The following is a 23,029-nucleotide window of genomic DNA, read 5'->3' as shown; positions in this document are numbered from 1 at the left end:
TTTGCCAGAAATCAGTCTGGAAAGATCTGATTTATTGGTTTAATCAGCTTGTTATCATTAGTATTTACCCTAACTGGCCACAAAATCAAGTTTACCAGGAATTGTGTGCTCCGGCCCAGGTGAAATATCTTGGGACTGACATTTGAGGTGACAGGTTAGCAAGGAATTTGCCAGTGGCTTGAGAGATTCCTGTAAGCAGTACATCCTGATTCAGAACGCTGTGTTTAGAACACAAACAAAGCTTGTGGTGGTCAAATACCTTGATTCTGTAATGATGTTGAAAGTCGCAAACCACTTTTTAGCTGTCTGCTATTAAAAAACAAAAACCAAACCAGAACAAAAAAGCAACCCCTGGATGCATACAGAAAGGCATTTTAATTTTAGGAAATCCAAGGCTCTATCAGGCCATAATCTAACTATAATGTTAGCCACTTGATTGGAAATCTTAATGAAGCTGCTGGCTTTGCCCCTCCCCCAGCCTCATGAACAGGTAGGCTCACCCCCGAGGCAGTTAGTTGCCTCCAGAAAAGAAACTTTCCAGTAGTGTTGTTCTTAGAGGTTAAATCCCCGCAGGCCTATCTGTTGGCATGAGTCCTACCAGCTGTCACCGTTGTAATGTCATGGGGTCCCCAAAACATGTGTTGGGTTATAGGAAGCCTTGACCCCTATAAACAAGTCAGGTGTGAATCCCACTGATGGGAGAGAGCCCAGCCCAGGAAATGTTGTCCCCACTGCAATATGTCAAATTACTGAAACCTTCACGGCGATAGGAATGTAATTGCTAACGATTTCATGAATCAGCATCTTTCCCACATTTTTCAATTGTGACAATACAATGCGGAACTCTAGAGAGAAGGAAGTAGAATGTTAACAAGAAAGCAGAAGGAAAAGGGAAATATTTCTGTCTAAAGCAGTTTCGCCAAAAAGAAAACTAAGTGAGAAGGATTAGCTTCTGGACCCAAGCCCATCCCGGCTTCAGCGACCTAAGCTAGGTAAGGGCCTGCCTTGGTACCCACGGCGCGCTCCACGGGTACGTCCTCGTCGCCATCACTGTCCCAGGCAGCGTTTTATTGATCACCTGTCACGTACCAGGCACTGTTATGAGTGCTTAGACGCATTATTTACTCCTCACAACAACCTCATTATTAGCATCCCCATTTTACAGATGAGCAAACCAAGGCCCCAAGAGGTTACCTTGCCACAGGTCACTGTTTGTAAGTGGTGGAACTGGGGTTCTGACCAAGAAGCCTGGCCACAGAGCCTGGCCACTCCCCGGGTGCCCCCCCCCCCCCCCGCACTGCATTAGAATTGCTGCCTTCTGTTTATCTTCTACGTTAGACTCCAGCAGGGTCCCTGGAAACTTGATTCATCCCTGTCTTCCCAAAGGCCTGGCACTAGCCTCTGTTGGTGATAGCTCAGGAAAAGTCATTACATGGGGTGCAGATGTGGGGCCAGAGGAAGACACATGCCCTTCGCAGGGCTCTGAGCAAGCTCGTTTTTCTGGCTGCCTTACTTTGGATCCTTGGTTTCATTCTGCCCAACCTATGTTTCACATTGAGAATCCAAATTGTCATAGCATTTGCTACGATGGTTTGAATATTTGGTGCAATCTTCTGGGTTCAAGGTTCAGTGCAGCAAGAGCTCAGCAGTTATTAGTAAACCAGTGGATTGAATGCTATCTCAGTAGGTTCTAGAAAGTGGATTTCTGTTTGTCATGGAACTGAGGGGACGAATTTCTCATGTGAACTGAGCCAAATGTTAGAGGCCTTCATCCTCTCACAGAATCTCCTCTGATTACAGTTTCCACTGAAAGGAGTAAAATCTGTTGGGGGAAAATGCTTTCCCACTTAGTCTTCTTCGGAAGTGAGCACAGTAGGGACGAGAGGGCTAGAGGTCAGGCTGAGGTGGGACTCATGGTGTGGCGGGCTTTCCTGAACTTCCAGACACGACCACAGTGGGTATGGGGGGCAGCTTTAACCAGTCCGTTAAACTCCGTTCCGGGGCTGAGTATTGTTTAGATAGACTGTTGAGTCCTTTTAGAGAACTGACAAATGTTTGGTTGAACCACTCAGTCAAGAATCCCGGTATCTTGAAGCTGTCATCCATTAACCGTATTTGAAGAGATAGTCTGGGTTGACCTTCTGTTCTGAGCTTAACTGTTTGTGCTCAGCTGAGCACAGTATATATCTGTAAGATATTTAATTAAAACAAAAGTCTCGGACACACACATCAAGTAAATGCAGGCACAATCCATCACTCTGTCGGGGTCAGTACACACAGCCCCGAGGAAGATGGCAGTCATCGGGTGAATAAACATTCTGTTGTAGTAGGAAGTCACGTGTCTGACACATACACTTTCTCCTCATTTACTGGTTGTTTTTGAACCTCCCTTGGTTGATAGACATTGGCCATGACAAATTTCTCAGCCGACTAATAGCTTAACTTAAGCTGTACGGGGGTATGGGTCTGTGTGTACAGCATCTGTCTTCAACCAATCGAGCTATGACATAGTTACTCATCAGATCAACGAAGAACAAATCATGGGTGGCCACTGTTGACCCTCGGGCTGAAAGGCAAGATCAACCCAAGTGGAACTGGGTAGATCTCCCGGTGTCACCTTGTTTGGATTTATTGTTGCTTAAAGAAAACGACGTGAATTGTTTTCATTATCCTCATCGTCGGTTCGAGGCCGCCAGTGTGTGTCAGACGGCAGCGGCCAGATGCAGACCTACTCTGTACCGATCACGCTCACCGGGTGGATATCTGCCGTGTATCAGCCACTGTATCAGCAGCCCCTTCCCTGGGGGAAGAGTCCTCCATGCCGCACAGCCGACTCTCTGACATTTTCATGGAGTTCAAAGCTCAAGTTCATTTGGTGCTGACATTTTGGATTAGCTGGTTGACTGGAAGGCCTGCTTCTTTCTATATACTGTGAAATTTATAAACCGCAGCAGCTGAGAGCTTAAAATGGCCGACAAACCCCCAGCTGGCAGCAATTAAATACACCACAGACCTTTGGCTAAACAAAGGTTTGCGGAGGCAGAGTTGCTGCATATGCACTAAACAGACTTGTGTTTTAAACCATCTTTTGTGTCAAGCGTTAGTAAGAGACGCCGTCAACTAATGAGAGGTGAGTGGGCAGGGTTTTGCCACGTCTTGTGTAGTGGAGGGTCAGTCATCCCCGGGGCCAGGGTGCCAAGACCCTGCCCAAGGAGCAGCACACCCCGACAGGGAAGGTGACCAAGGGATAGGGAGCAAGGCCAGCAGAGGAAGCCAGAGGTTGGCCCCACAGTGGTGGGCCAGCGGACCTTAGAAGACGACCCTCCCACTCGAGCATCCACTCGCTCCATTTCCTGTAATGGCCACCACCGTCCTTTAGGTGGAAAAGAATGGTGGGCATGAGAAGGAAACAACAGGAGGGGCGCCTGGCTTGGCTCAGTCAGTTGAATGTCTGCTTTCAGCGCAGGTCGTGATCTCAGGGTCTTGGGATCAAGACCCGTATCGGGCTCTCTGCTCGGCAAGGAGTCTACCTCTCCCTCTCCCTCTGCCTCCCCCACTTCTGCTTTCTCTCTCACTCTGTCTCTCAAATAAATATTTAAAATATTAAAAAAAAAAATCAGGGTGCCATTTTGTATTCATTCAAGTAACCAAACCTTGAGAACCAGTACTGTTTAACATGCAGTTTAAATTTAAATTGATTTTAACTACATTTATTTTATTTTATTATTTATTTATTTATTTGACAGAGACACAGTGAGAGAGGAAACACAAGCAGGGAGAGTGGGAGAGGGAGAAGCAGGCTTCCCGCTGAGCAGGGATCCCGATGCGGGGCTCCATCCCAGGACCCTGAGATCAGGACCTGAGCTGAAGGCAGATGCTTAGTGACTGAGCCACCCAGGCACCCCTAATTTAAATTACATTTTAAAAAATCAGTTCCAAATAAATAAGTAAAAATTCAGTTCCTTGCTCACACTAGCAACTTTCCAGTTGGTCAGTAGCCGTACTAGACGAGAGGTTGTGTTATTGGACGGGTTGTCCTAGATGGTACCAGGTGCTGGGAAGGATATGGATTGCGAGGCTTTCTTCCGTGCATTGTTGGTGGGAGTGTAGATTTGAAAACAACCTAAATCGTCTTGTCAGGTGAACATTCATGCCTGATGATCCGGCAAACACCTCCTGAATAGACGTACCCGAAGCGATTCTTCCTTCCTTTCAGCAGGAGACATTTACAGGCATGTTCACGGCAGCCTTGTGTGTAATAGCAAAACCTGGAAATAGCCCATGTACCATCCACAGGGAAACAGATGAATCATAGTAGATCCTTACGATGGAGTGAGAGAAATAAGCAGGTACGATAAATGGGTTAAAAATGCACACGAAAGAAGGGCTGAATCTTAGCAGTGTGACTTAAAAGGAAGAAGTAAGCCCCCAAACATAAAAAGGCAGTGACATCCTTTTAAAGACTAGAACAACTAAAGCCAAAGAATATAAGGAGACTCTACCAGAGCGTATGTTGACAGGTACTAAGTCTACAGGAAGAAGAGACGCAGAGGAATGCTAAGTACAAGATTTAGGATCGTGGCTGTCTTAGGTGGGGGAGGAACAGGGGGTGGGAAGGAGCAGCAGAGGACCACACAGAGACATTCAGGTTATGGTCAATGATGGCGTTTGTGGGTTGGGGATGGTGGTTTCACGGGTGTTTATTATACCATCTAAAATAAAGAAAGAAAAGGTCAATGATGACAGTGGGCCTTGAACCAAGGATAATGATGAGCCGAACCTTAAAACGCGGTTTAAAAGAGAATAGAGTCCTTTCCTTCCGGGTGCTCCTAGGCTCCCAGGGAGCACGAATGCCGGGAAGTGACTTAAGAAGTGTGTCTCAGAAACAGACATGCCGTGATCCTGAGTCGCAGCGGATGAACAAACAGGATTGCTGTTACCGATAGCCCCACCGGTTTCAAAGGGTTATTGGAATTTAGAGTGCTCTCGTCAACAGATGGACAAAACAGTTCCATCACCCAGTGGCCCACAGTGGAGAAGTTCACTTTAAAGTTTTTGCTGGCTTACAAGGTTGGAATACACTAGCTTATGGACTTCCGTTCATAATTACTTGATTAAGTTTGGTGCCAGGTTTGTTCACACGCAGCGACTTTAAGTGCAAACATGCGCGCGCGTGCACCTACCGCCTCCAGCCTCCAGCTTGGGCTTTCGAAGTTAACATTCTAGATGAGTTTTGGAGAAGAAAGGATAGTTTTTCAGGTACCAGCAGCAACAAAGAAATCGGAGATTTGGGGAAGAATTCCTTTAACCCCTTTGTGCTCCTTGTAAGAGTATCTCTAAACCACACCTTCTAGCAGCCCCTACAGTTACGAGACTATAAGGGAAGACTGTTTCCTTCCAGGACAAAGCTGAACCCTCTTTTTCTTCTATGTCCACATGAAAAATAAGCCTTGAATGCCACAGTGGGCTGGTCTAGTCAGCTGTGTCTGAATGCTATGGCCAGCTGTCCCGTGGTGATTGGTTGGTCACAGAATGAGGACCTTGGAAGTGGGAAGACACTTTGCAACCTGTTGGGGAAGACAAATAAGAAATTTACTGGATAGGCTGTATAGACCCACAAGGGAGCTACTCGACTTTCCAGTTCTCCGGTGTTTGGGTGGGCTTATAGTTTACTTCAGACATGTGTCGGGAGTGGAGGTGAAGCTGAGTCAGTGAAATTTGGGGCAGATCCTGAGGGATGCCATGGAATAAAGAGATAACTATATGCACCGAACAGCTGTTTGATGATGTGATAACACGGGGCACTACTGTTCTGTAGTTGTTACAAGATGCGACTTCCGGGAGCTCAGGTCCAGAAACAAGCCTCCGTTCTTTGACTTCTCTGGCTTCTTTGGATCCCGCCAGAGAAATTTGGGACTCTTAGTCTTCCTCTCGCTGGTAGCAGGCTGTTCCCACTTTGGGTACTAATGAAAAGATTGTTTCTTTTAGGGAAAGTACATGTGTTAGCGAAGACATTAATTTCATGACTACGCCTTCCTGCCCTGTCCTTCGTTTTGACCAGTGTATGTATAAACACACCCTTGATCCTTCTCTCTGGAAGATACGATTCTAGCTGGTTCATATTTTGCCTTAACTTTGTCGACCTCCAAGGCTCAGAACCTCTGGTCTTCAAACTCTCCACCAAAGTTGGTACACCACTTTTACTTTTGAGTTCCGGTGAAAATGGCCCTTGTCCTGCCCCCTGCCGCCGACAATTGCATTCATTCATTTACTCAACTCGTGTTTATTGTTTTCAACCATGAACCGGGTACTGTTCTCAATCCAGGATAGCAGTGACTGAAACAAAGTCCTTTTCATGGATGTTCCAGGTGGGGAGCCTAGCAATTAAGCAAATGTTTTATCTAAGTGGGACGTGAAGCAAATGTACTTGGGACGCATGGCTAACTTGGTCTAACGTATACTTTAAAAGCATCATTCTCGTTGCTGTGAGGAGAACAGACAGGGTGCAAATAGAATAAATTACAAGACTGTTGTCATAATCCATTGCACATCTGGAGATGGTTCGCTAGTTATAAATAGAGATGGAGAAGTTGTTGCAGTGGAGGTCTGTGTGAGTGTTGAACCCCCAGACCTCCCAGTGGATTGGGAAGATGGGGTGAGAAGTGTCAGGATGAAATCTTAACATTGGCAAACTGTGGGGAATGGGCCCGCCCGTCCTGTTCCTCTTGGAGGGAGGGGCCTTTGGGCTTCTACCCCAATAGCCTGAACCTCTTCCAGGAACTTCATGGGCAACAGGATAGTAGAGAGAAGGACGCCTTGGGAAAAGGACCCTTCATCAGCCCTCCCTGGGCAGGGCTTGGAATGACAGTAGTTGTCTCCCACGCAAGGTGACCAAAGCAGGGCTTTGCTGCCCGGGAAAGGGTACCACGCTCCCTCCCCGTGTTTGGCCAGCATCCCCCAAGCAGCAGCTGGCCGGCTTCTCCACTGTGGCCCTGCAGCAGCTCCTTGCACTGCCCTCCCACCTTCAGTCAAGGGTGAGCATGTAATTGGCCAACCCAGTCTTGAGGCCAACAACACTTCGAGGGCCTAAATCTTGAAGAAGAAATTGCGACTATGTATAGTGGGCGTATGTAAGTACGTGTAAAATTTTTTTTACCCAGGGTATGTGCTTTGGTGAGTGCTGTGAAGTGTGTAAACCTGGCGATTCACAGACCTGTACCCCTGGGGATAAAAATACATGTTTATAAAAAATAAATAAATAAATGAATTTAAAAAAAAATTTTTTTTTACCCATTCCCTTAGTACAGATCACTGAAACTTCTTCCCAATCTCCTTACGTCAATGGTATCTAGGGCATCCTTAGTCCAGAACTCGTACAAATGCATTACTGGATTTCTGGCTCTGGCACATGTCAGACATTAACCAGGTATGGGACTGCACGCATCACGGCCCTGAGCAGAGCGTTGACCTGGGCCCAGGAGCACTTCGCAATGTCCCAGTTTCGCCACTACCTCATTGCATGGCCTGTGGCAAGCTTCTGGCTGTTTCTGTCCGTATTACCACCCCAGTTTGCCCTCTAGGGTACTTCTGTGCCCTACTTCTGTGCAAGGAAGTCTCTACACTGCCATTATTAGTGCATGGCTCAGAAATGCTGATTCAGTGCTGATTCAAGCCGTATTCCTCTCTGTTCGCTGTGTCTAGAGAGGGATGTTTTGCTTCAGTGGAATCCAGGAACAAATAATGAAAAGTACAGCGAGTACAAGGCCGAGGACAGACCGGCACACTCTTATCAGTCATCTGAAATATGCACAGCCTTTCCAAGACAAATATGGACTCCTGTTTCTAGGAAAACACCGAAAAGTACTTATCAATTACCCCGTATATGGTTTGTGGAAAAAGACAACATCAGCCTACCCTGAAAGCCATGGCAAAGCAGATTCCTTTGGGCAACCAACCACTGAATGGCATGAGTTAGAGCCGCTGCAGAATCCCAGACTGTGGCCTGGGCCCCGTCCATGGAGCCTCTCCTCGCCCTCCCAGGATTCCTATGCCCAGGCCCTGAGCTCCTCCCAAAAGAATCCAGAAGCCTGGCATGTGCTTCCTAGATGCCCGGGTCCCCACACTGTTCTTCCTGGCCCTTCCAAGTCCAGAGAGGTACCTCTCCTAAAGATTCCTAGAAAAGTGGGATTTTCCCAAGTAGAAGTTTCAGTAACAGCAACAGCAGGAGCCGTCGCTGGTAGCTAGCCCCCATCCCGTCCGGCACAGGCTCCGTGAGCTGTCCGTGCGGTATGTGTCCTCCCATTTTATGGAGAAAACTGGAACCTGGTGTTCAAGAATCTAACTCAGTTGTCCATCGTCGCCCAGTCAGGAAATGGTAGAGGCAGGGTTCTCGTCAAAACCAGAGTCTCAGGGCGCCTGGGTGCCTCCGTTGGTTGCCTAGACAGGCAGACGCCTTTGACTCAGGTCACGATCTTGGGGTCCTGGGATCAAGCCCCGTGTCGGGGGGTCCCTGCTCAGCGGAGAGCCTGCCTCTCTCTCTTTCTGCTCGCGGGCGCTCTCACTCGCAAATAAATAAATAAAATCTTTAAAAACAAAACAAAACTGGAGTCTCTAGCAGCTCCCTCCTAGTGCCTTCACAGGTGAGGCTGCGGCTTGGTGCCCGTCGCTAAAGCCAGAGTGTGCCTTGTATCATGGAATGCTTTTTATTTCGGGTGAGGAAGGGAGATCCTTTAACCATAACACCTAACCTCCCTGCTTGATGTTCCCTTCCCCGTGCAGGACTCAAGCCCAGAGGGTTCGGAAGCCGCGCTGCTGCACCGGGCCCCAGGGGCTGCTGCCCCGCTACTCGGAGAGCCAGGCGGAGGGGCAGGAGCAGCTCTTCAAACTGACGGACAACATTCAAGATGAATTGTAAGTGGGACACCGGCCCTGTTGGCTCCCTGAGCTTGTTGTCTCCTCTGTCTTGGAGTCTGAGACATTTCTCTCGTCCCGAGTGCGCCTTGCCTCTTAGACCCTGGCACCTGTCCAAGATTCCGTGGCCCAAACATCCTACAGGTGTCGGTAGAACTGCTTGTCCAGAGTCTTTAACTCAAAGCAGGGGTTCTCAAACTGAGCTCCGCAGCGGGACCCCAGTGCTTTGTTTCTCGGAAATGGCAGTCCCTTCCTGGTGTGTTCAAAGAGAAGATAAGGAGTAAAACGTTCTCAACGTTGAGGCTTTTCTTCTTTGTAAGATGTTCCAGAGCTCTGATGTTCTGCTGTTTGCTGCAGAACAAAACATATAAACAGATGGCAGACCACTAGTAGCCGAAAACTAAAGAAAAGCGATCTTTGAAACATTGTTTTGTTACTCTTTGAATGCTAAGCCTTACATACCTTGGGTCTTGCGGTGTTTTCAGTTAGTGAAATTATTTCAAGTTGATATGATAGCTCTCAGTATATCGCTATTTTAGCATATTCTGTAGACACCCTTTTAAAAGGCTATTTATTTATTTATTTATTTGACAGACAGAGATCACAAGTAGGCAGAGAGGCAGGCAGAGAGAGAGAGGAGGAAGCAGGCTCACCGCCGAGCAGAGAGCCAGATGCAGGGCTCGATCCCAGGACCCTGAGATTATGACCTGAGCTGAAGGCAGAGGCTTTAACCCACTGAGCCACCCAGGCACCCCTGCAGACACCCTTTTAGCAGAAAAGGCTCTGTGACTTAAGTTGGTATTAGAACCACCGGTCAGAAGGTGTTTGGTTATGCCTAATGAGTAGCAAAATGCTCGCTTAATTTCTTTTAATGCTTATTTATCTCCTTTAAGCTAAAGCTAAGACGGGAAGGCTCTGAGGGCCGTGAGTATTTTGGGGTTGATGGAGGAGTATCTGAGGCAGAGGTTAGTTCAGGATAGCCATCATTGTCATTGTTAGAGACAGTGCTAAGCTGACCTCATCTCCTATTTTTATAGCAATATTTGAATGGAGACATCAAAAATTAAGTCCAGAAATCATTTGCTGCTTACTGGATCGGATGGCTTCTTCCCAAATGTGTTTTGTATAACCCAAACCCCCTGCAGTGTTACTGGAAGGGCTTTTAAGGATGGTGGTGTGTTACATGGCCTGAGCTCCGGCTGCCATAAAAAAACACCATTTTCTTACAGTTCTGGAGGTTGGGAAGTCCAAGATCAAGGCACTGGCCAGTTTGGTTCCTGGTGAACGCTCTCTTCCTGCCTTGCAGATGGCCAGCTTCTGGCTGTGTTCTCACACGGCAAGAGCAAGCAAGAGCTCTGGTGTCTCTTAGAAGGACACTAACCCTGTAGGATGGAGACCTTACCCGTTGTGACATCATTTAACAGTAATTCCTGGCTTCAATGTAAGGATTCTGCAGGGACACAATTCAGTCCGTATCATGCTTCTTTTTAAGTCTAGGCCCAGCTCTGGGCCTAGACCGTTGCAAAACCCACACTCCCTGGGAAGCTTCACTCCGGGAGGACTTTCTAGTCCTGCTCCTTGGGGAGGATTTGGTGGCTCAGCTGCCCAGTTATGCTGCTTTGCTGATGGAACTTTTGGATGACAGGCCCAGAGAGTTCTTCCTTGGGTCTGATAGAGCAGCACTGGGATTTCTGTCTGTTCCATTCTCTAGACCATCCTTAGTACCTGGAATGGTTCCTGGCACATAGTAGGCATGCAGTAAATATTTGTTGAATGAATGATAGCTGGAGAATGGCAGTGTCGCATTATAGTAATACGCATTCACCTTGCCATCTTTTGGGGGTTTTTTGGCCAAAGGTTGAGATTATAAATGATTGTATGCTGTGCTTTCAATTTCCTCCCCCACTCACCCCTACTTGGTTCGAACCGTCTCTGGCCCTTACAAAATTCATTTTCAGTAGAATGGCATGCGCCAAAAACACAAGGGAGAAATTGTGTGGTACTGCTAACCCAGGATTGTTCTCAGTGAGACATGCACATTGAAAACAGAGCCACGTACGGCTGGAAACTGGAATCAAACTGAAGTCAGTAAAATTGATTTCATGAAACTCTTGAAATTCATATGAACTGGGGAAAGATATTGGGATGAATGAGTTTTGACTCTAAAGATGAAAACCATGTGTTGCTACCCAAGGTTGTGGGTAAATCTCGCCAGTGAATTTTGAAGAAAGCACATGACCATGGCCTTCCTCGGTACAAGGAAGAAGTCATCAAGGAAGCCAGCAAATTCTCTGAAGTATCCTAGGTTGTCAGGCTGGGTCTTCATGGTGACGTGAACATTAGAATCCTCACTTTGCAAGAAAGGGGTTTTCAAGAAAAGCACACAAGTGCCAAATTATACCTCTGACTTTTATCCTAGAATTGTAATTAAAAACATACTTAAAGACCTAATTATTTGCATATTTTCCTTCAGAGTTAACCCCTTAAAAGGGTCTTTAATACCTTGCTCTACTGTTCTAACTAAATGTTTCCACATTTTTTTCCAGTTAGACTCACTGTTTCACTTCTGGAAAATGTTGTGTAATTACTTCCTGATGTAGTGAAAACCCCACAAAGTCCCCAGCGCCGTGGGCACTTCAACTTTGTCCTCCCAGGTCAAGTTTCATTTAATTTTTCATTTTATTTAATTAATTAGTATTAAAAAGATAGTTACTGACAGAGGATTTCGGGTCTGGCCAGCTGAAAAGGCTTCGGTTTCAGAAGAATTGACTGTTTCTTTGGTATGTTGCAGACTTACCGTTGCTTCCCATTCTTTTTAGTTTGGGTTTTGAAATAGGATCCTGGGTTAAGATGATGTTAAAGTAAAATTTGTCCCATCTGATTAAATTAATTTTTCCTTATATCTAGGATCTCATCTATAGCCAGAGACCTCATTTTCATTTAAAGAAAAAAAAAAAAAAAAGAGAAGGAAAGAAAAGAAAAAAAAAGTCACTATTTTATTTCTAATACTTGATCACAGACAAAGTGACACACCAGTATCGTAAACATTAAGGTGGCTCTTAACCTGATCAGAATGGGTGCCTGTGAGGCGCCCACGTGACCTGGCACTATTGTGGAGCTCGACGACTGGATTGTATTTGCAAAATGTCATTTCAGAAAGTGACATTTATGAGATTTTTTTTTTCCTCCTAATACAGAGAAGTATAAAAAAAGAACAGAAAAACAGCCTGTAAACCCACCAGCCAAACCAGTTCTTTCTCTGACGAAAGAAGCACAGGCACGTGGTCAGCACATTGAGAGCACAGAAAGAAATGAACTCAAGAGCAAATTTTCCTTTCTTGCCCTCTTTGTCACCATACTGTTTATGGTATTTTCGGTCTCGTCTACCCTTCTTCACAAATTGCAGATAGAGACAGAAATCAGAAATTTTTTTAGAGCGCATGTTATAGTATTGATTCTAACAGCATAGAACCATCAATGTAAACGTTATAGCAGCAGATACAGCTTGAAAACGAGAACAAAAAAAGGCCCTTTTGAGCAATGGGATAAAATTCATTCGCTTCCATTTTCCAAACTGGATCATAATCTGTCAATAACCATTGACACTTAGGGAATTTGACATTCTTTGCTATGCCCTTGAATGAAAATTTGTATGTGACAGATCAGCCAGCTGTGCTGAAAAAAGTTAATGGCTTGACTCTATCTGTAATAAGTTAGATCAAGAGTTCCAAGAGAGTTTTGTAACTTCACTTCTGGGTAAAATACAGTCCCAACATACAAAGTTGCATGTGCTCGGGCCGACTCCCCTGGATCTTACAATGTAAATTCACTGTCATTTTGTAAAACTACCTAGCGCGTCAGTGTGTCGAATGCTGCTCTGTGCCAGGGCGAGTGAGAAGTTTTTTTCTTTCCTTGACGAGTTCGCAGTCTGGCAGGGGAAGCAGGACGGTATTACTAACCAACTATAACGTATGATTGCTTTGAAAAAACAGAAGTGTGAGCTGTGTGTTATGAGGCCTCAAGGGGAAGTGATTAATTTATGCTTGGAGAGCCAGGAAAGGCTATGGATGGTTGACCTGGTCCAACAGGATGAGGAGAATTGTGCCTGGGAGAGGAGAGAGAAAGCCCCAGACAAAGAGAAGGGTTAGTGCTGGGCACAGGCGTGGAGGCGGCAGAGTTCCTGGATGGTTGGGGTCCGCCGGGTGTGGTGGCAGGTGGCCCACAGTCCAGATCCTAAGAGCTGTACTGAACTCACCTGTCCTGTAGGCAGTGGTGAGATTTTGAAGAGGACCCCACTGAGAATTACATGTTCACAATGTCACCTTGCCGGCAGCAGAGAAACGGATCACAGTCAGAGACACGCGACAGGAAGGCAGTAGGGGGGCCGTGGGCGTGGTCCGCGCCAATGGTGGGGGGACCCCAGTGCAGATGGTGGCTGCGAACAGGAGTGGGGGGACAGAGCTGAGGTGGTTTGGGGAGGTGGCATCAGCGCTGACTAAATACAGAGTCCAAGTGAGGAGAAGGTGAGAGTGACTTCCGGGCCACTTGTCCGTGTGGCTGGATGGAGATGTGGCCCAGTGCTCCAGGCAGGCCGAGAGAGGAGGGGGTCTGGAGGAAGGGGCAGCAGCCTGGCCGAGCACGTGCTGAGCGTGGGGACCCGTGGCGGGGGTGTGCACAGAGAACCTCTGGGCTCTTAACAGGTCAGAGGCTAGAAGGGTGTGCCCAGGGTCCCCCTGAGACCACACTGGCTTTCGTCCTGTGCCATCCCGTGAGGTTTTACCACAGTCCCTTCATTTGTGGGCCAAGAGCAGCCCTGCGTGAAACGGGCTTGTTCCAGAATGAACAGTGGGAAGCCCAGTGTCCAGACACAGCTCCAGGGCGGCTGCGGCGCCGTGTGCTGTGTGAGCGAACGCCGGGCCTCCCGAGAGAAGCAGCTTCTGCAGGTGGGTGGCTAGAAGGGACAAAGTGCTGTGGCTCCGAAGAAAGGGACAGAGGACGGCGCCGCTGGCAGAGGGGAAGGCCCAAGAGTGCTGCCTCGGCAGGCTTCTCCAGTCACCCGAGCTGTGGCTCCTCTCACAGACGATGGACACGTTTCGGATCTGTCTCCACAGCAGGGGACCTCTAGTCTAGAGCTGAGCTGTAATCATCCTAGATGCTATAAAGGAGACGAAGAGGAGGAGGAGGATGAAGAAACCCGGGGCACTGGCGGCAGGCGGTAGGGGTGTTGGCACGCGTCAGGAGGGAAACAGAGAGGCAGAGCTGTTTGCAGTGTCAGCCGCTGGGTCCTTGCTCGGGCGGCGCCGGGGACGCGGCCCCCGGCCATGGCTTCACCCTCTCCGTTTCTCCTCCTCTCACTTGCACCGGCTCTGATCTGCTCTTGATTTGAAAAGACTTCAAAGAGTTGATGCACGTGTCCAGAGGGTGTGATTCCCGGTGGTGGCTTCAGGGTCCGAATGCGGCCCCTGGGCACAGAACAGAGGTCTGGCCATGAATTCTTCAGACTTTGCCACTTGGTGAAGAACCTGGCAGATAGCGTCACCTCTGTCAGATGAAGAAAGCGAGCCACAGGGACGGCAGCTGGCCTGCGCAGAGTCACCCGGCCTGGCAGCCTTTCCTCCTCTGTGACAAGTGCCACCCTCGAGCCTCCAAGCCCAGAGCCACCCTTCCTCCCGCGGCGGCGCTGGCTGGACTAAGGACTTTGCCATCTGTGGCATCTTGGAAAGGAGTCTATTTGAAAGCCTGTAAAAGTGTTCCAGTGTGGAAAGTGCACTAATAATGTCAGCCACCCTGGCCTGGGCACGAGAGCAGCTGCCCGGATGGAAAGGCCTGGCTTTCTAGAGGCTGGGCCTCCGTGTCCGCTACGGCAGGTTCCAGACAGGTGCGAGTGGGGGTAAGGGTCATGGGGTAGGTCCATCCGCACTGGACCAGAGGAGAGGCAATAACCTCAGCTGGATTTTTATTTTTTATTTTTTAAAGATTTTATTTATTTGAGAGAGAATGAGCAGAGTGAGAGAGACCATACAAGCAGGGGGAGAAGCAGAGGGAGAAACAGACTTTCCGCTGAGCAGGGAGCCCGGTACGGAGCTCGATCCCAGGACCCTGAGATTATGACCTCAGCTGAAGGCAGACACTTAACCGCCTGAGCCACCCAGGCACCCCTCAGTTGGATTTTTAATGCACATTCCTGCTCTCACCCCCAGGCAGCGGCCAATTTTGGGGTCTCCTTTGGGAGCCCATTGCATGCCCAGCCCACCTGTACTCAGAAACCATGGACTGTTTGCAGTTTTCATGTCAGTTGCTCAGCAAGTTCTGGGCCTGTGGTGCTTCCTGTCTGCGTCAGGATGCTTTTGTCATCTGTCTCTCTCTCTCTGTCTCCCTCTGTTTCCTCCTTTCTTCCCCCCTACCCCGGAGGAGCTGTTTGAGATTCCTTTCAGTTTGATTAAGCGATAACGCTCCTGCCTTGATACTGTCAGAACCTAGAATGTGGGAAATTCTGCACTAAGTGGCCTGAACACCAAAAGCTGCCGGGTAGTTCTAATTTTGGCATTGAGACTTTACAAGTCTGCATTCTTGGCATTGCCAACCAGTTAGAATAGAACAATAAACCCCAATTTTTGTCATGCAAGGCTGTAATTAAAATGGCAGCTGGAACAGACGGATACTTACTTGAGTACGTAGGGGGTGGCTGACTCGGTGGTGGTGGGCTCTCAGAGAGACGCGGGGGTGTACGATGTGGACCCCCCCGCTCCTGCATCAGCCTGGAGAGCCACGTCCGTGTCTGGCCGGGCTCTCGAAGGTAAGCAGTTCAGCATTTGAAGGTGGGGGCGGGCGTGGAACATTTCTGTGAGGCTTCCTGGGGAAGTGGGAACCTGGAAACCGTCAGGTGGGGAGGCATAGGTCTGAAAGGAAAGTAGCCGGGGCCCCAGCGGGCAGGCGGGTGCCCTCCCAGCAGCCCTTCTGTGACCGATGAGAAACAAAGCCATCGTGGGACCCCAGTCCCCAAACAGCTCCAGGGGGAGCTTCGGCTCAGCGGCTAGTTTGGAAATTCCTCTCAGGACATCAAGTCCCAGGGGGCCAGAGCTTGACAGCCAGCCTGTCGTCAGCTCTTAGTATGCTTGCCGTCATCTGGTCTCTTTTGCTGTCCCTCGACGTGGCCGCCCCATTGTGGCGGGCTGTCACAAGATGCCGCGGAGGCGGCCAGGCCCCGGAGAGCTGCCGTGGCCGTTTCCAAGGGTCACTGCCCTTCATTCAGGAGCCGAGCTGAAAGGTCTGACGTGCATAAATTTCCACTTTAAATCTGGGAGCTCCATGGAGGAAGAGGAATGGGATATTTTTTTCCGAGTGGCCCTACTGCCCCTCCAAGTAATGACTGAACATTAGTCAAATCAAGACTACAGCTTCAGAAAGCACTTTCTAATTTATTAGACTTTTCTGAACATGCAGTGGCGTTCTCCCGGGTCCCCGGTCACTGAGGTGTGGAGCCGAGGCCTGGCTGCCTCCCGGGAGAGCCTCAACAAGGACGGAGGCGGACGTCGCCTTCCCGCACCCGCCCGCTTGGGAACTGAGTTTAAATCCGAGTCGTCGTCCCCCCTGCCCCCACCCTGCATCTCCGCCACGCTGGCCGCCCGTGTCTTCCAGGCCCGGCCTTCACCACCCTTCATTAGCAGTGAACGTTGTCAGCAGCTACTTTGTCAGTGGTGAAAAGTTTGTATTTTCCTCTGTTGTGTCCAGCAAAGCCCGGGTAAAGTCATGTGTCCTCTGTGCCTTATGCTCCCCAAAAGCTCTCCCTGCGAAAGCCCCCTGCCCAACAATGCAGTGTCAGGATATAGAGTTTCTCTTGGTGATGCTGTTGGTGGTCATCACGAGCTGCCTTTCTCGGGCAGCCCCATGTAGGGAGCCCCCGTGCTGTACAGCCCCGGGAGGTCAGTGACACCTTTATTCCCAGCTTGCAATGGGGAAACTGAGGCTCGCGGTGTAGTAGACGTAGGGGAGCCTGGACTCCAGGTCAGGAGCCCACAGCACGCCTCCTCCCCTCCTGTCGGCTCGGTGAGCAGGAGCAGCCCCGCCGTCGGGGGGCTGAGGCTCCTCTCGGGGCGTCACACTGATTTTCCCCCTTTCTCGGCAGCTTCATCGCCGTGGAGAACATCGACAGCTACTGTGTGCTCATCTCCTCCAGAGCCGTCTACTTCCTGAAGAGGGGCGACTATGTGGACCGAGAGGCCATCTTCCTGGAAGTCAAATACGACGACCTCTACCACTGCCTCGTCTCCAAGGACCACGGGAAGGTGTACGTGCAGGTGACCAAGAAGGCAGTGAACTCGAGCAGCGGCGTGTCCATCCCTGGCCCTTCCCACCAGAAGCCCATGGTGAGTGCGCCGCGGGGCCGTCTCCTGAGCTCCCGAATGGGTGTATGCAGTGGTTAAGAGACAGAAAAGAGCCCTCGAAGGCTTACGCTTTTCACCAGGCACTCGTTTTAGGTTTACGCTGGGCTGTTCTTAGTCCCCGGGGGTTCTGCTCCTCAGTCCCACGCACAGAAGGAGCTCGTTGTGCGTTAACTGGGGCGATGCTGCGCTCCCAGCTCCACCGGGAACGACCCAGCCCCTGGGCCTCCCCTGCCCATCGACAACAGTGTGGCCAGGAATGCTGCTGTAGCGAGTGGTCAGGACCTACCCACATGACACGTGGGGGGTTTTATTCCTAAAACGGGACTCTGCAGTGCGTGGCCCTGAGTTAGCGCGCACACTGGCTTCTCGGCTGTTTCTCCTGGGTCACAGTCACAGACTTGTTTTTCTCTGTGGAGAAGCAGTGTCTAGCACAGGCCCTTCCCCAGAATAAATTCTAAATAAATTTTCCTAAATAAAATGGATAGATTGCCTCCAAAGGGTACAAAGTATTATCACGGCAGGACTTTCAAGTAATAACATTCCCATTAGTCACCAGCGTGCATTAAGGATCTGCTGTGTGACCCGCTGGACAGACACTGAGTGTTTCCTGAGGGTTATGTGGCGCGGTGCCATTGGTCCCTCTTGCCTGGTAAGGAGGCTTGCTTTGGGCCCGTGACTCGCTCCAGATTATATGGGCAACGCTGGGAGGAACTGGGGTACAAGCCCGGGCGATGTGACTCCGGAGCTGGCGGTGTAGACCCCTTCGCTGCCTCCACTCAGAGAAACCGTTGGCTCTGCAGAAGCGCGTGTGGGAAGCTCACCACCTCTCGCTGTCCTCGGACTTCTTCGCAGGCTCTTGCGAGAGCCCGAGGTGTTAGTCGTGCTCAGTTTTCACCTGGTATGCCAGGATTTTCAAAGCCACATTCAAGAATGATGGGCCCTTCAAAATGGCCCTGCTTGCCCCTGGCTCCCTCTACAGATCGGAAACCACAGCCAACCTTCTTGGGCCTCTCTCCTCAGGAATCCCTCGACCTTCCCCTGCTCAGGAATGCAGTCGGGTTTGGCTTGGCTTGTGCACGCTCCCCTGGGGTCGTTGGCTTAAATCAGGGCTGGTAGATTCACAGAGTTAACACCCAGAAGTTGAGTGTTTCCACAAGTTCCTCTCGATGGTGGGGAGCCTTGCCCAGCCACGCTTTTGCTCCTCTCAGGGCAAGGGAGCAACGAGGCATTCTTGTCCCTCTATGACTTGTCACTGGACGTTAGAGGTGGGTCCCCATGGTGCAATCCTTCCTTCTCACTCTTGAGCCTCAGCAGAACCTCGCCTCCTCAGAGCTGAGGCCGGTGCTCCCCTCCAGGGAGTCCCAAATGTCAGGTGACTACCGCTTGGCCACCCAGTCACCTGGGGTGTATGTTAAAGATACAGATTCCAGGAATCTCTCCCCACCCCCACATCTGGAAGCAGCATTCACCAGGAACAGGCCCTGGAAATCTTTCTTTCTTTTTTTTTTTTTAAAGATTTTACTTATTTATTTGACAGACAGAGATCACAAGTAGACAGATAGGCAGGCAGAGAAAGGGGGGAAGCAGGCTCCCCACTGAGCAGAGAGCCCGATGCAGGACTCAATCCCAGGACCCCAGGACCATGACCAGAGCCGAAGGCAGAGGCTTTAACCCACTGAGCCACTCAGGGGCCCCGTCTGGGAATCTTTCTTAAAAGGAAACTCATACCAGGGGTGCCCAGATAATTCAGTCTGGTCCGACTCTGGATCTCAGCTCAAGGTCGCGAGTTCAAGCCCCACAGCGGGCTCCATGCTGGACGTGGAATCTACTTTAAAAAAAAAAAAAAGTAAACCCATACTGTTCCGGTCTGCCACCAGGGCTGGGAGCCGATGCCTGGGCCAGTTGAATGGTCCACATCCTGGGATTTGTTTGGCCACACCCCTGGGGCGTGTTACTGATTCTGTTCTGTTCTCCAGGTCCATGTGAAATCCGAGGGCCTTGCTGTCAAGTTATCACAAGAGATAAACTATGCAAAGAGCCTTTACTATGAACAGCAGCTTATGTTAAGACTCAATGAAAACCAAGAGCAGTTGGAGCCGGATTCCTGAGAGGCCCCGGCTGCCCGAGAGACGCTCCCAGACACCCCAGATCCATCAGGAGGAAAGGCCCTTCAGCTGGGCCTCAGTCCAAGAAATAAGGGGAAGATACAAGAACAAGTGGAAACCATATTAATTTGTGGGTGGGGTGGAGGGTTACTTTAGATTATGGGGAAATAATTTTCAAAAGGTTTTTGTTGAATAACGTTAAAAAAAAAAGTGTACTGAGATGAATCTAATTTTTAGATTGCCCTGTATTTTGTTAACATGTATATAGGTACAACTGTGTGTTTGTAAATATATAGGAGCATTTCTGAACAGGGCCTGTGATGTGTGTAAAGGTTTGTTAACTGTAAAGTAATATAAAATTATATTGGATCTTTTATTGCACTAATTCTACACATCTAATTCAGGGTACTCTCTATAAAAAGGCATTCTTGAAAGTTGAAGAATGTTCTGTGTTAGTTTTGGAAACCAGAGAAGTCACAGGAACAAAGATTGAGTGAGACTGGGGTGCTCTGGTGGGCGCCTTGGAATCCCGGGGCCCCCGAGGCCAGGTGGGGCAGCCCGTGCCCCAGAGCCGGAGCCAGGCCCTGAAGGAGAAGCAGAACGGTGGCTCAGAAACCCGTCTTTTACTTATTTCCCACCCCCACTTCGTTTTTCCCTCCATCTATTTGGCTTTCTCCTGACTAGTCTTGCCCAACTTTGAGGTAAATTGTGTTCTGTTCACTGTGGGTCTAAGTGTGCGTGTGCACACTCATGCACACCAGCATTGTAAGTTTTTCTTGGGTTATCATCAGAGAGGGTCAGTTTGAAACACTGGTAGGCTCTGTTGATTTAGAAGGAAAAACATCTCACAGAACTGTTTGTTTTAACAAATCAAAAATCCACAGACTTCTCAGAAGTCCCCACTCAGAAGGCTCTCCTTTCTGGGCAACAGCAGGGAGGAGGTCCCAGGACTCTTTCCTTTCGATAAAGCCACAGGCAGGTACCACAGCTGCACAGCCCTGGGGTCAGCAGTGGTAACACCAGACGAGAAGGGAGAGAGTCTCGGGAAAGGGAATGAAATCTGAGTATTAAGAAAAGCTGTTTTGTCCGGTTTTCATGGAACCAAGATTTGGCTAGAACATCTCTTGTCCTTGGTCTTAAGTTCCAGCCACTTAGCAAGGCCTGCTAGGAGAGCCCTCTTTCTCCTGGGGCTTGTTTTTGCTGTTTCCCTGGGAGGGGGGCTCCCTCCAGCATGAATGACTAGCTTTGTGATTTCTTAATTTTCATTTTGACAAAACTCATCGGTCTCGACGGCCTCGTCACACATAGCTGAGGTCGAGACGCACAGCATCAGCGGATGTGTAGAAGGTTTTGGTGTTTGGAAGTCCTGACCCAAACCCTTCTGCGACGCAGATGAAGCTGATCTGTCCACCTCACTGGCCCTCCCCCTGCACGTGTGCACATGTGTGTGCATGTGCGGGCACGTGTGAGTGTGTTTTCAAAGAAGCCGGAGGGGAGCGTTAGCACCAGTGCTCGAGAGCTTTGGCCCAATAGTGTTTCCAGGGATCGTCGTAAACTCCAGGGTCTGTGTCTTCTTCACGAGCTCTAAGTTGGTGGACTGCAAAATCGGAACTTGGCTCGTGAAGGGTTGGGGCGGATTTTGGTTTGTTGTTTGTCTTTGCTGGGGGGCAGTCACGACCCTCCGCTCACACTCGAGACCCACAGCAGCGCGGCCCGGTGTCACCTGCTACGGGTCCCCCCCCCAGCCTCCCCAGCTGTACCCCACTTTTGCCATCAGTGACCCACCGCCTGCCGGAGACCACGATCTCCTAAAGATGAGACTCTCAGAAGGGCTGATTGTTTGCCTCCGTGAGCCTTCTGTCGCTTTCTGGAATGAAGTCAGTGGGATTTCGTGTGACCGAAGCGGACGGCCCTCAGCCCCTGGTGGCAGCTGGGATTCAGGAAGCCGGCCGAGGGCTGCGCCGAGCAGAGCTGCTACCCACAGGCCACCAAGAGGTGTTGCGTGCGGTGCCCTCCTCCCGGAGCCCTTCTGACTTTAATCGGCTCTAGAAACAGTCAATCGGCCGGTGGATTGTGCAAGTCCTCACCCTGAGGAGCCTGAGAAGACGCTAGAGCTTCTGGGGCTCTCTGCCCTCGCGGCCCCCCCGGGGGGAAGGCTTCAGGGGCCTTGGACTGAGCCTCCTGCTTGGCCAGGAAAGAATCAAAGCCCTGAAGGAAGCAGGCCCTGCCCCAGGCCCCTTGAGTGCCTGGTTTCTTTTTCAATTGGTGTTTAGCCCGTGATGTCTAAGACTTTGTTATGATAATTTCTCCTGATTTTCATGCTGTCCCAAATACACAGTTTCTCTCTGAGAAAAGTAAAAGAAATTGAATGAGGAGAAATTGGATAAGGAGAAATCAAAAGCCATCCTAATTCCCGACCCAGCACAGTGGGCCAACCCACAGGGCAGGGCAGCCAGAGCTGTGGCCTTGCCCACGGGGAGCACTGGCCTGAGGGAGGCGCCCGCGCACCCCCTGAGGGGGAGGCAGCCTTGTCCAGCCTCTGCGGCAGGGCCAGCGGCCTGCTGGGGACTCACCAGGATGTTCAGAAGGCTCTAGGGCAACCTTTTTTTTTTTAAAGCATCATCTGTGCCTCAAAATACCATAGTAGCTGCTTGATAAAACCTGAAATTAAATTAACTGGTTCTCTACTGTGTAAACATGATTACTTACGGTCACCGATCTGTTAAGACTCTTTCATCTGTTCCTCATGTCAGAGTCGTTATTTTTCTTCCTGTGGAATAAAATGCTTTATTGACTTCCCAGACAAGTCGTTTGCTTCTAGTCTTTTGGTGTTCCTAGACTCTAGAACCATCGCCGGTGACTAGTGCCACACATTACAGCGTTCACGGTAACACGCAGCCTCTCCCCCTTGCTCCCCACAAGCACACTACGGGGGCAAAGCCCTCACCTTGACGAAACCCTCAGCTTTCAGCCTCTAGAGCCCGGCTTTGTGCGGGCAGCCCTTCCTCTGCCCCACTCTGGTGACTGACCCGGCAGGGTCTCTGCCGGTTGGAAGTTGTCATGTCGGCTGAGGAGAGGGTCTTCAGGGGCAACAGGTTTAGAGCTCACTTTGTATGTGCTAAGTTGAAGGTGCCTCCTTGACGCTGCTTGAGCCGGAGCTCGAGAGAGACATCCAGGCCCGAGGGGACCCCTATTGGGTGTCCTCAGCATCCAGATGACCCATGGAGCCTGGATGAAGTCCCCAGAGAGGTAAGTCGAGTGGGTCTAGCAAAAAAAAAAAAAAAACCCAGATCTGAGCCTTGGGGCTCCCCAAAGTTTAGAGTATGAGCAGGTGGAGAGGAAAATTCAGCAGGAGCGTCCAGACACAGGCCTGAAGCCCGGAGGGTTTGGATCCTAGAAGCCGACTCCGGAAAGCTTTCAGAGAGGAGGGAAGATACCAGTGCTTCTGCTAAGTCGGGTCGGATGAGGAGCAGCGATACTGGGTCCCAGCCCCGGGGTCCGTGGAGAAGGGGAGAACCGGACGGCGTCAGAGCCAGAGGAAAATGGAAGGAGGGTCGGGGAGACTTGGATTGGCAACAAGGAATATCCACAACCTTGTGGAGTAACCCGGCTAGAAATGGAAGGAGAGAA

General features: G+C 49.9%; 1 protein-coding gene across 9 annotated transcripts in view; it reads left to right on the top strand.

Annotated features, from left to right (window-relative positions):
* Window positions 1–22,205, top strand: part of VPS13D (vacuolar protein sorting 13 homolog D) — a 252,982-nt gene extending 230,777 nt beyond the window's left edge. For 6 of the 9 annotated variants that reach the window (XM_032302406.1, XM_032302405.1, XM_032302404.1 and 3 more), the window contains 3 exons: window positions 8,779–8,910; window positions 17,036–17,276; window positions 19,271–22,205. In XM_032302406.1, the coding sequence (XP_032158297.1) occupies window positions 8,779–8,910; window positions 17,036–17,276; window positions 19,271–19,402 (505 nt within the window). In that variant the 3' untranslated portion in view covers window positions 19,403–22,205. Of the gene's footprint in view, window positions 1–8,778; window positions 8,911–11,456; window positions 11,565–17,035; window positions 17,277–19,270 lie in introns of those variants that run through there. The other 3 variants (XR_004276204.1, XR_004276203.1, XM_032302408.1) reach the window with 2 other exon arrangements.
* Window positions 22,206–23,029: the final 824 nt, after the last annotated feature.

The sequence above is a fragment of the Mustela erminea genome, chromosome 10 (genome assembly GCF_009829155.1).
Source record: "Mustela erminea isolate mMusErm1 chromosome 10, mMusErm1.Pri, whole genome shotgun sequence".
Classification (NCBI taxonomy): Eukaryota; Metazoa; Chordata; class Mammalia; order Carnivora; family Mustelidae; genus Mustela; species Mustela erminea.
Note: the sequence above shows the minus strand (reverse complement) of the source record. Positions and strands in the feature narration are given on the sequence as shown.